At 40.5% G+C, this 12894-nt stretch overlaps 2 protein-coding genes across 3 annotated transcripts in view; both read right to left on the reverse strand.

The window, feature by feature from the left end:
* kif19 (kinesin family member 19) overlaps window positions 1–2407 on the reverse strand; it is a 35261-nt gene extending 32854 nt beyond the window's left edge. Inside the window, exon 1 of the mRNA XM_075457293.1 lies at window positions 1865–2407. Within this exon, the coding sequence (XP_075313408.1) occupies window positions 1865–1903 (39 nt within the window). The 5' untranslated portion in view covers window positions 1904–2407. The remainder of the gene's footprint in view (window positions 1–1864) is intronic.
* A 1843-nt stretch (window positions 2408–4250) lies between these two features.
* ttyh2 (tweety family member 2) overlaps window positions 4251–12894 on the reverse strand; it is a 72288-nt gene continuing 63644 nt past the window's right edge. The window contains exons 7-15 of one of the 2 annotated variants that reach the window (XM_075457302.1): window positions 11837–11906; window positions 11672–11727; window positions 8692–8784; window positions 8510–8602; window positions 7920–8062; window positions 7322–7507; window positions 7148–7226; window positions 6158–6184; window positions 4251–5337 (exon numbers count right to left, since the gene is read on the reverse strand). In XM_075457302.1, coding sequence (XP_075313417.1) covers window positions 5257–5337; window positions 6158–6184; window positions 7148–7226; window positions 7322–7507; window positions 7920–8062; window positions 8510–8602; window positions 8692–8784; window positions 11672–11727; window positions 11837–11906 — 828 coding nt within the window. In that variant the 3' untranslated portion in view covers window positions 4251–5256. The remainder of the gene's footprint in view (window positions 5338–6157; window positions 6185–7147; window positions 7227–7321; window positions 7508–7919; window positions 8063–8509; window positions 8603–8691; window positions 8785–11671; window positions 11728–11836; window positions 11907–12894) is intronic. The other variant, XM_075457303.1, reaches the window with a different exon arrangement.

Genomic DNA, 12894 nt, shown 5'->3' on the forward strand with positions numbered 1-12894 from the left:
AGGATGGAAAAATTTAAGGGTCACTTGTTTGACTGCATGAAAATGTATCGCAAGAGAGAGAAATCAGGCTTAATTGTCAGTTATAGCATGTGTGTGAATTCCTCTGATCTTTCAAAGAGGGAGTTTGCTTGTTGTTTTTTCAAATGTTTTAAGGCATTTTGCAAAGGAAGTGAGTAATCCTTTCTGACGCTCTGTACGAAATTATTCACAAAGACGCCATTGGGGATTATTTAAATGACAGAAAGCATGCATTTTGAAGATGGATCACGTTAAAGACACTGGCACCTAATCTCCAAATTGGAGTAAAACAAGACGACTCACAATAGCCCAAATTCGAGGAGATGCAATTTGACAACCGAATGACAAGTGTTTTAAATGTCATGCACGGGATGCCAAATTTTGCTTCATACAACTGAAGAAACAGTACATAATGAAAACGCTTGCATTTATTCTGATCCTGGCTTTACACCAATCACTTCTGAACGTTTTTTCTGGGTACATTTTGTACATTATTCCCACTAATGTCTTCTTTCTTCTCCAGTTACGCAGCCTAATCACATCCAACTCAGGTGAACTGAATTAAAAATTGTTCTTGGATGTAGACATATGTTACATGTTGCTCGGACTGTCAAAGTTGATGACCACCTACAGGGAAACTAAATAAATGGATCTGCAAGCAAATCCTTCACACCAATTGATGTCCAAAGTGCCTTGAGTGGTGAACGAGACAAAAAAAATAAATAAAAAATACAGCCAATTTACCATTCACAATCTGCAAAGCTGAATTTGAATGAAACGGTTAACTGTTGCAGAGTGGGAATTATAAATGCTAAACAGCCTCGGGCAGACAAATTAGTGGAGGGCTGTATTATTACATTAAATTCATTCAGAGATTTCATGCTGTTAGCCTGTGCATGCATGCTTTAGTTCCATGAAAACATTTAGAGGTCAGTAGAAAGGGGTTTGATGGTAATGAACTGGGATGAACACAGAGAATTTGAACAGCAGTGGACATAGACCCAGTGTAAAGCCTTATGACTCATACGTGCCTAAGTGTAGTAATAAGTGTGCTCCACATTGTGGGCATGTCTCTCACAGCAAGAGCAAACATGCTGATCCACATTAGCTTCACCGAGGCACCGGATTTTAATAAAGTACCGTCTCTTGTCAGAAGCCTGTAGAAGGTGTATTACATGCTGGATAAGAGAGGCCCGGCAGCTGAAACAGCCACCTCAATAATTCAGGGATGCAGTGCAGAACACAGGGCAGGCAGTGTGAGGGCAAACTGAGCTTATAATACAAGCAGCAGACGCTGTTCTGAGCTATGATAAGAAACTACAGCAGGAAAAGAGAAAAGTACACATGGTGGCCACACTTATCTTACTTTTCTTAAGCCTATTATGTTGTTGGTTAATATGTTTCAGCTCGGAGGTCACTGGGGACGGTGGTGCTGTACTGGGTTTCATTATGTTTAGATGAGTTACTAATATTTATGTCAAACTCATGTACACCTCTCAAGATAGTGCTGTTCAGAACAACACGACATTTTACTGAAATGAGATAAGTCAAATTTGAAGAAGTCACAGAATCTTACCAAAAAAACAGAGAAAAATGACAGGTACCATAAAAGATATAAGAGCTGTACTGTATCACGTTTTTTTACCAGCTAAAACGGCCACCAGGTCTTCAACTAGCAGATTTCCGGCTTAGATTGTAATGAAAGGTGGTCATTTTCTGTTGATTGCTGCTTTCTGTACAGCTTATTTGATTCGAGTGCATCAACTCATCAAACTTGCTAAGTAAAGATTTTTTCACGAGGACTTAAAAACATCACGAAAAACAACCGTTTTCAGTTTAAACTTACAGTTAGTTGGTGGTCTTTTGATTCCCCCGTGTCCTTCATGTTTGCTTTCAGTTAAAGTGAGGGATAACGAGCATCAACAGCAGTCGGAGTACTGGACCATCCTGCTCCGTAGTGTTGGTACCTGCTCACTTCACCCAAAACCGTCTGCAGCCCAACGTCCACACTCCACAAGTAACGGCTGGTGCCTGAAAGTAGTCCCTCACAGTCTCTCAGTTCCACAAGGCGTAACAACTGACCTAGCAACCACGGGTGTATTTTTTTTTTCTTAACGAGCTGTCTAACTCCCAGACAGCTACTCTCTCCTCCCCTCTTTATCCGTCAAAGTCGGTCGACACTCCCCCTTTTCCTCCTCCTCCTCTTCTCAGCAGCTTGGAAGCACGAGCACAAAATTCACCCACCTCCTCAACGTAAAGCTGAAGAGAGGCGGGTACCGGCGGCCGCGGCTCACCTGTTACATTCACTCCCCTGTCCGCCTCCGCTCCAGTCCGCTGCTCGGGTGCTTCAGCCGTTGGTCTGTTTGTTTCTGAGCGTGTTTGTGTGTCAACGGCTAAGGTGCGTGTTGTCCCTGGAGATCCGAAGCTCCCGGCAGTATCAAGTCAAGTACTGCAAAATAGCCGTGCACTTCCGATTATAAAATAAAACCTCTCAGTGAGACAGTTTCCGTTACTTTAAATGTTTGTTTCATGTGAACATTGCTCGATTTAACTGTAACGTCTTAAATGTTTCACAGTACCATATATTGTACGTCCAAAAATGTATGGTTTGCTCTCTGTAACTGAGACAATTTAACCGTCGCTTCTTTTCTTTTTTTCTGTTTGAAAAACTCAGTTTGAAACGATGGACCTGCTGTTGAGCCAAATTGATCTAAATGATCAATAAATCAATATTTTAACCATCTTAACGACATAAAAAATATGTCAAGTGTGACTGTTTTTTTTTTTTTTTTTTTTTTTTTTTTAATTGATTTTAAATTCTTACATCCTTGTACGGTTTTCACTTTTGGGACCCTCTGGTGTCCCTCGGGTCAAATTGACCCGGGACATATTTGGGGCTTTAAAAACAATTCTAACATAACATTTTACTTCATAAAACATTAACATATCTTTATCTCAATTTCAAACAACTGACGTAACATATATGTTTAATTAATACAATCAGTCTCTACTAGAACGCAATTAACAATGGAAGCGTGACTACTCTTTTTTGTCACAAGGTTCTAATCTATGTGCCTGACTCTAAATATTTTGGTCATACTGATGGTGGAAGACTGTAGGCCTACTGTGATTTAGAAGATAGTGCGAGAACATCTAAAAAAGAAAGTGAGAACAAACAGCTTGTCTGTCCTTTGATGATAATAATGTAACATTGTGTCTGTGTGGGCATGTTTCTGTCTCTGAGTATGCGGGTCAAACTGACCCAAAGACCATATGAAGGATGTAAATGTGTGGGGTATAGCAGCACGTGTGCTCAAAACTTTTTTTTTCCTTGTTTGTACATGTTTATCACAGAAAATAAGCTAAGGCCGTTCAGTTTCAGGTAGAAAAAAATGTACACCATTTTTCTTCTTTTAAAAATTTGAAACGGGTCCGAATACCATACAAGGGTTAATAAAAGTTTGTCTGGTCAAAGAAGGGAGACTAAATAAAAGAAGCATTTCAAAGATATATTAATTAATATTAATCATTAAATGTACTTTTTTTTATGGGGGGGTGGGTTATATAGTTAACGTTCATTCATCCATTTTCTACACCCGCCAGGGTCAGCCTGGAGCCAATCCCAGCTGCCATCGGGTGAGATGCGGGGTACCCCACGGACAGGGTGGACAAGCCGTAGCATGAAAAGCAGCCATTTTGCGGGCCTCTGCTGACATCTGCTGGATGAAACTCTTACTTTTTTTTTTTTTTAAGAACTCAATTTCAAATTCAAGTAAAATTCTGGAAAGTTGCCGTCAACACTGAAAAACATATACAGGTTTTAGACACACGTTCCTATCATGACGTCCTCTTTTTCGGGAATCATTAACATTTAATCAAAAACAATGCTAAACCACAAAATACACAAATTCTAACAGTATGGCTTCCGAGTTTACTTTCAACACTCGACATGTTTTCTATCTTGTTCTGTGAGTACAATAATAGTTTATGCGATGTTTTCATTTATATTTGACACAATTTCCCAACTTTTTAGCAACTGGCATTGTATTTAAAGGGCAAAAAGAGTGGATTGCACTGGGTTATTCTCGAAGAATTAACTTTAAATCTTTGGCTTCAAAATAGGAAGTAATTAAAGCAGCCAAATGTTTTTCTACCACTGATTTCCCCCCCCCAAAAAAGGATCAAAGCCGAATGTTTTTGAGGCACAACAGCAAAAATCCAGACACATCAAGTTGTACTCAAAGCTGGTTTAATCAACTAACAATCAGACCCTCAAGCTTGGAGTCTCACACAAAATTAAGCACTACTCTCAGTGCCTGCACATTTTATCATGCTGAAAGAAACAAAGTATTATTCAAGGAAACTGCATGTATTTAAATCCCTACAAAAAAAAAAGTTAGTTATTACAAACGTGCTGTTTGGATGGTTGAATTTGATGAAACCTGAATATCATTAATCAAAATTACAGCAGCGCAACTTCCCATGTCATGGTAGAAATGACGGCTTCACTGTTGGATTGGGTTATAGACAATATAAAAGAATGACCCTTTAGAAATACAAATAATAATAAAAACAAAAATAGCAAAAATAGTGACCCTATGTGACACTGTCACAAAAACTAGAAAAAAATAAAAATGGCACAAAGTTTAGACAAATTAAATTGAGAATAAGACAACTGTCTGCTATTGTACAACATATTTACAGAAGCCACAGACTCAAGGTAGTCCTGTCTGTGGAGGTTTCAGAGACGTAAAGCTTCGTCTGTAGACATGTTTGCGTGAATTTGTTTTCTCACCGTGACCTCCGGCAGTGTGCTGCCATTGCTGGGTTTGTGCTTCACAAATATCATGGTACATAGGACGCAGCGTAGCCACGGTTACCTCCGTTTCACCACATTTCATTCTTTGGAGACCTGGATAGAAGTTTCTGGAAGTGTTACCCACCCAAGTGTTATGAGTCAGACAGAAAAAAATCTCACCGGGAAGCAACTTCAGTTTTTTCAACATGATGCAAAAGTTTGTGGGAGGTATCAAGTGGAGCACAAGAACAGTTTAAGAGCAGGTTAAGAATCGTTTAGTAAGTTAGGAGCTTTAAACACAGAGAGAACTGTAAATAAATTGTCCCATTGGCCTGCACAGCCTGGAGTCCCAGATTAACCAGATGTTCCACCCTGTCCTCTGTGATGCCTCTAACAGCCACGCGCTCCTGTCTTGTTGAGGGTGTGCGATGCAAAGTAGTCTATGCTTGGAAGTCGTTTCCAAAGTGCCTGCTCTGTTCTTCGGTCATGGACAGATAGGTGGCCCTCATGCTGGGAGAGTACTGAGGAGGGAAGACCAACACAAAGACATAACCGAGACGATTACACTGCCATTCTTTGAGCGGATGGTGATGAGCAGAAGACTGAACTAGATCAAACGTAAGGAGGGGAAAAGGAGCCTAAAGGAGTCGTCCACTGAAAATATATCTTTTTGAAGATTTAATTCTTGCCTCTGAGACGTCACTAGCAGAACAGCAGTAACAGCAGGTTTGGATTCACAGCATTTATATAGAATTATCTCTCAATTTCTCTGCCATAATGGCTTATTGTTACTGCAGGGAATTACAAGCTGGTAACAGTTGCTATCCTCAAAGGAGTAAGAGGGCAATGTTTATTAGCTGCACTTCATGTTTAAAGTAAACCCAAGTTAAATTTCCAGTGGAGTATTCCTTTAAGACATACGTACATCACAAACTCAAAGAAATCAATTCCTCAACTCATTAAAAAGGCAGTTACCTCATGTTAAAACCTTCCCATGTTAAAAACAGTTTCTTAAAAAAATCATAGCACTTAATATGACGCCTGCTGCCGAGCACTTAGTGGCAGCACAAGCTTTACAAGACTGCATGCACAGTGAGAGCTGAGTCCAAGAGACACAGCTACAGTACCACCCTGTGAACACCAGGGGGAGACAAAACCCTTGCTACGTGAAAGAAACTGCCTGGAATGAGGACAGGTTGTGGGGATGAAAGCCATGCCAAACAGGAAAAACTACACAGGAACCAAAGTTATGTGAGGTGACAGGGAGGTAACATATGGAGATACTGTACAACGGAGGAAGAGGAAGTGAGTTTATCCTGAGGAAGAGTAGAAAAGACTTACTCGGTTTCTATACTGCTGAGAGTATATCTCCAAAAGTTGATTAAAATAAGAGGATATATAGAAATGAAAGATACAAACAAACACACACACAAACACAAACACATGACAAACAAACAAATAAAAAATATATAAAAGAAGCTGTTAGCAGAAGACGACTGCATGGTGCTGCACAGTTGTAGTCATGAGGGAGAACTGAAATATGCATTTCTTGCTGGTGTTAATTAGGAAACAAATAAGGCAGAGAACATTCTGTTTTCTGTTTCATGTCCAAGTAGAATCGTGAGCTGAAGGATGATTATGATGACTGAATTAAAAAAAAGAACATTTATATATATATTAGTATTTTACATTTATAACTGTATGAATTATGTCATAAAAACTTCAAATATCATATCATAAAAAAAGTTTTTTGCTATAAATGTCTTTCTAATACATTTCAAACTAACAAGCTTTGGACTGATATAAGTACACCTGAAAATAAGATGTTATCAAAGAGTCGTGCCCAATGAAAATTGAATTCAACACATTTCTATTTTTATCTCTGTGACATAACAGTAGATGTGTGGCCCAGCGTGGTTGTGAAATAAACCAGTGAGGTGGAAAATCTTGAGCGACAACAGCCAAAGAGTTACGACCTGTGTCACTTTCTCTTGGGAATGGGGCCTGAAAGAGGTTAAATGGTGCTCTGTCCATATCAAATATTAACCACATTACTTCTCCTCTCCTTGCTCTGGCACTAAAAGTCAGCGTCCTGTAAGTTATGGACAGCTGAGAAAGGCACAGTGTCTCATTAAATACTACGAGGATTCCTTGAAAAAAAGTAGATTAAGTCAAAGAAAGGATTTTAAATGTGGCTTTACATTTGAGTGGGGCAAAGGCAAGCATTAAAAAAGCTGAGCCACTGAGGGAATTTCTGCTGCTTTATAAATGTGTTAGCTCTGAGGGGAAATAACATCATAGGAAGGACTTGGCCTCTGGGACCCAACGCACCGAGGGGGGTGGAGATCCTCGTCCTATCAGAGGCACGTTCTCGTACCGCGGGTTCCCCCCAAAAAGAGCTGTCTGGTTCCTGGTAGACAAAAGAAAAAAAGCCGCTCAGCTGCCAGAGATTCTCATGGACGAATGGGTATCATTATCCAGATACTGTAGCTTTCGCTCACTCACATGTACTCAGACATGGGGGCGTTGGAGACGGTAGGAGCAGGTGGGTGCAGGCTGTTCTGGCTGCCCATGCTGCTGCTGTAGCTGCAGAAGCTGTGCATGTTGGGGTGGCTGGGGTTCTGGGAGCCTATCCTCCTCGCCCGAGGGTTAAACGGGTCCTCCTCATCAATGTCGTCGTAATCTTGCTCCCTTGATGAGGAGGGGAAAAGTAATGTTTCTTTGGTGCAGCTACGATACGAGCTCAGAGATGCTTTCAAATGTCATAAATGTGACCAGTTTCTTTTATTATTTTGCTCTTAAACAACTGGGAGCAAGGACTCGTCCTTCAGAGATTCAAATGTACTTTAAATGTAAAAACAATTTTCATTTAAAAGAACAAAGAATACAAAAGATATATTTAATTCTGTGACCAGTTCATTTAAAATGATATTTTGAAGACAAACACCTTCTACTCATGTAACATAATTAGCATTTTTGTACATAAAAATGGTCAAACACATGCATCTTAAACAGTACAGCATGTAATGCGCATAATGCGACTGGTGCTTTGTGTTAAAACGAGGATGCTTAGTTAAGAAGACTAGCCTGAGAACAAACTGACCTGCAGGCAATTTGCCTCCAAGCCCTGGGAATGGCACACAGCATGACAGTGAAGGCACAGGCAGCAAGGATGGAGAAGAGGCAGAGGTACAGCACACCCTCCACCCCGTCGTAGCACACCCCCACCATTGCATCCAGGTAGTCCTACAGAGGCCAAACAGAGAACATGAACACCAACAGAAAGGCAACAATAGTTTCCTTGTTGCCCTCATTCTAGTTGCCATGTTTGAATTCACAGCAGGCAAAAAGAAACAAAGATGAAGACGCACTTGGAGCTGTAGTGTGTGTGTGTCATCTCCAAGAGGAGTTATCTATCTATGAGCTGCTCATTCAGAGTGACATTCAGCATTATTCATGTAAACCGCACTGCAGTCCTGCACCACCCTTTAACAAGTCAGACACGGAAGGAAACTAAACCCAAGATGTGAACAGTTAGAAAAGTTTGCATTTCATATTCTTTTTGTTGTGCCTTGCTCTGTTGTGGCCTTAGTTCCATTTTCAGTTTAATGTGAAAAATCCTGCATGGCCACTTACTCTCAAGTTGGCCTAGTTTGTTTTACTGTGATGCCAACCAGGCTGTGGTGAACAAACCTTGTTGAGCCCTCTGCAGTCCAGCAGGGCGGTGAGCTGGTGGAGACTGGCCTCGGAGGAATTGAGCACATGCTGGATACCCAGTAGATCTCTCTGTGTGGACAGGTCATGTCAATGACAAATTATTATTCACATAAGTGCATGTATCTAAAACCGCCTCTAGAATAATTCTGCAGTCATACCTCAGCTGTGGGAAACAGAGGCACAGCGAACTGCAGCAGACCCTGTATCTGGATCTGCATGGTGGTCAGAGATCTCTGGAAAATGGTCAGAGGCTGCAAAGGATAAAATAAACTTGAGTGCAATCGAAGAGAATGCAAATTAAGTGTGGCATTGATCTTCATGGGGATTTAAGGGTAGAATCGTAATGACACACTCTGCATACCACATAGAAATGAAAGGTTTCGAAGACTTTACAAAGTCTTACGCAGCTTTTTATGAAGGCTATATTACCTAAAGTTGTCAGATTAAATCAAACTATATCAGCTCACCATTGGAATCTAAACTAGGCTAGTTAGCTTAAGTAGCTTCTCAGGTGCTGCGTTTCCCCTCATTTCACAGGTTTACCTACTGCCTTATTACATGGAAAAAAACAAACACATCTACAAAAATGTTGGAATCTAAGAACAGATATTCTTGATCAGATGAAACCAGTCAGAAACAGTCGCCACATGTGCTTCAGCTTAAGAATCGTGTGCAGTCACAACGAGCCGAAAGCTAATTTAGTTAGTTTGGCTTTTCCCCATTTTCAGTTTGAATTAGATTTTCAATTTGTTCAACTGAACAATTTCAATATAAACCTCATCATTCTGTAATTTATCTGTCAAAGTCAAAATTGTAACTCATTTTTGGATAAATAAACTACTGTTTAGTTTTTTTTGTAAGAGTAATCTCTCATTTCTTCAACTCAACATGGAAATATTCAGTTCTCACCAGCAGGGGGCAAAAAGATTCTTAAGATTTAGCAGAATATACCTGGATACTATTATTTTATCTGAAATATAGCACCCTCATCCTTTCATTTTTGCATTCAAGCATATTCATAAAAAGAATAATTGCGTCACAACAAAATAACTATCTTCACAGTCATCCAACCTGACTCAATAAGTCTGGAAACCCCCCTGACCCATTGGACAACGTTAAATTGAAACAAGATATGGTCAGTTACCCATGACTATCCATCAATGCAGCTTGTTTCCCATTTTTTTCTGGATCTAATTGACTGTCTTTGGTCCAACAAACAGCCCCCAGCAGCACAGCCAAATATTCTGATCTGCTTTGCCTTATTTTACTTTAGCTAGGTTGCGATTGCTCCAAGTCAAATAAAGTAAAATCGTACAGAGGACGGTAAAAATAGAACACGGGGTTATGATTAAAAACAAAAATAAAAGGAAAAAAGCAAGAAACAGAGCTGTGGAAAGACACAGGCTAAATACAGCAGTGAAATACAAGGGTGCATTGATACGGTGCCCTTCTGCCGTACTGCAGCATGGAAGTGCAGGAGATTGCGATAGATGGATGAAAGAAAAATGAAAAAGAGCTAAGCTTGTGTGGTTGTCAGTCAGCTGCCAGCTCGCTTGTGAACTCTGCACCTGTTGGCTATGGCCGTGACAGAAAAAAAGGGCCGATTTTGTTTACCAGGCAATGTAGCACTTGTGTTCTCTGCTGTTGTGCTCTCGTTCTGTTCTCTGCAGGGCATGTCTACCAGAGCCAGATAATAACATCTGAGCTCTGTAGGGCTACAGCATGCAGAAATGGACTTAACTGCTGACTGATGTCAGCGGGGAAGTTAATGATGTGACCAACAATTCCTACACTGCCTCTGCACAGAGTGAAGGCACAAGAAGCTCAGGAAAGTGGGAAGAGGAGGATTCACTAAATCATTTAATCTGTTAAGCAATTTCATAGTCTTTGTCTTGGCAGCTTTGTGTCACTTAGGCATGCTCTGGCAAACAAGAAATACAGGAGGAAGCAAAAAGCAGGGCAGTCTATGAGAAAGAGTTGGACGCTGGGCAATTGTGAGTTGAAGTTGGGAAGTAATTCAGACAGACAGGGCTGGATAGAAAGAAAGTCCCTGACAAAGATGAGGCCTGAGCAGCAGGGAAATGATCTCTGTACTGAGCACAGAGCTCAGTGAATTACTAGTCAAAAGGGACATTAAAGTTCAAACATAACACCATTTAGTTATTTTGTCTGATGTCTCAAGTATTTTCAATTTACTAGAAATGATCTACTTTAAATACTCATTGAAATCCTAATAAACCACGAATTTAACAGCCATTTTGCTCATCAATGCACTTGAACATTTACATGTTTTACTTAGTCAGTTCCAGAGTACTCCAGTAACTCTGGAGGAGTCATTTAAAGTGATACAAAAAACAAGGTCTTTCAATATATTCAGGTAATCCGCTGACCCCATTTTTGAAGCACATAGCATTGCTGAACCTGGACCAACTGAAGCAACCCCAGATCATAACTCTGCCCCCCCAGGGCTTGTACAGTAAGCACTTGTCTTGATGGGAGCAGCACTTCATCCACTGTTCTTCTCACCCTGATTAGACCATCACTCTGGAAAAAGTTCAATCTCTGTGAACTCTCTGGCAAATGTAGACCCTTTTTTCTTTCTTTCTTTCTTTCGAATAAGCCTTACAGATATGAGGTTTAATTAATGCTACACAGCTGTTTAGCTCCAATACCCTGACCTGGCTTGACATTGTGTGTGTGGACGTGGCTTCTATCATGGCTGCTTAAGGAATGAGAAGCTGCTCGCTGCTTCAGTCAGGGTTGAATAACTTGTTGCCAGCTGAAATATTAATCCCTGCAGCTCTTACACATTTTCTTAGTTAAACCCAGGTGGCTCCTTTTGGTCAGTCGTGTATTTTAGACGACATTACGGTAAGCTACACCCAATTATTGTTGTTGCCAATTACGTCACGTTTAACAATTTCAAGTTCAAATCTGCTGAAACTCACCTGTGAAACATTCAACATGCACAATGTAAACTGTACAAACTGCCTGAGACCATAGTTAGTGGCAGATGTTATTTTTTCAACCAGTTGGCTGTGTTGTCACCCAGACGTGCACACCATCTGAACCACCATTTGCTTGCAAATAAGTAATGATCAGTCAATATTCTGCTCAGAAATGCAGCACTTCTCCTACCTGCTGAAAGGGGTTGGAAAGAGTCTGGTTGCAGTAAATGTAGTAGTGGACAATATCTATGGGAAACACATTAAAAAGGACATTTTAAAGCATCATTTTCTTAGCTTGGCAAACACACAGGTCTATTAAAGCAGCATTATCCATTTTATTCACGATGAAGCTCACCAGAACCGATGAGCCCTTTTGTCTGACTCATGACGTACTTGTCCGGAGACACACAGAAATCACTTGTGCCCTGAAATAAAACAGGAGAAGTGTGAGAGGGGTGATAAAACGAGAGAAAAACATAGACAGACTTGACAGACAATGAATGGCTTTTGTGACAATTCTGTTAAAAATGGGATTTCATGAAAAAAAACATTCAGAGCGGGAATCAAGCAGTGTGTTCAATACTAAGTAATTCACCTAACATTGATATTTAATGTCTTTTGACACAGAATAGGAAATAAGGCTGCTCTTATAATCCACTTTAACACATCTCGACAGGATACGTTTTAGTTCTGTCACTCACAACCACTTTCACTGCACCGCAGAGTGCTAACAAGGGACCTAACTTGGCAAAAATAATACAAGTGGTGAGCGGTGAGTCTCTTCCGAACTGTGTTGTCTGAATGCTAAATGTCCCCTGGGCTCTGGACACACACACACACACACACACACACACACACACACACACACACACACACACACACACACTGCATGCAGCCTAACCTTCTCTGGGGGTTACGCTAATGAGCCCCACAAACACAGACGAGATAAAGCAAGCCGAGTTTCTCAGCAAACCCGAGCTAGTTTGTAAGAAACAAGGGATACCAAGCAGCTCTGCAATTCAGGAGCAAGCGTGTTAGAATTCCTGAGGGGAGAGCAGCGATTCTCAGAGAATGTAAAGTTCTGACTTCCACTGGTTTATAATTAGAAGTTCTGTGAGGGAGTTATTCAATATGCACATATGCATATTATGTTTTCAGGCAAAAACCCTGGTCTACACACACGTACAGTTTCAAGATGCCCTTGCTGATAAACAAGTTTCTGTCAGTCAGTAAGCAAAAACATCTCTTATGCAGACTGTAACCACACATGAAGATGCTCAGAAATATGGGCAAATTAAACCATGCAGGGTTTTCATTCCGCTGGACGGGGTGATGGTCTGGATTTAGATTTTTTTCTCTGAATTAAACTACAGACAGTTTATCTAAATCTTTATTTCCATCTTTGTGAAAGTC

This window comes from Odontesthes bonariensis, chromosome 23 (genome assembly GCF_027942865.1).
Source record: "Odontesthes bonariensis isolate fOdoBon6 chromosome 23, fOdoBon6.hap1, whole genome shotgun sequence".
Taxonomy (NCBI): domain Eukaryota; kingdom Metazoa; phylum Chordata; class Actinopteri; order Atheriniformes; family Atherinopsidae; genus Odontesthes; species Odontesthes bonariensis.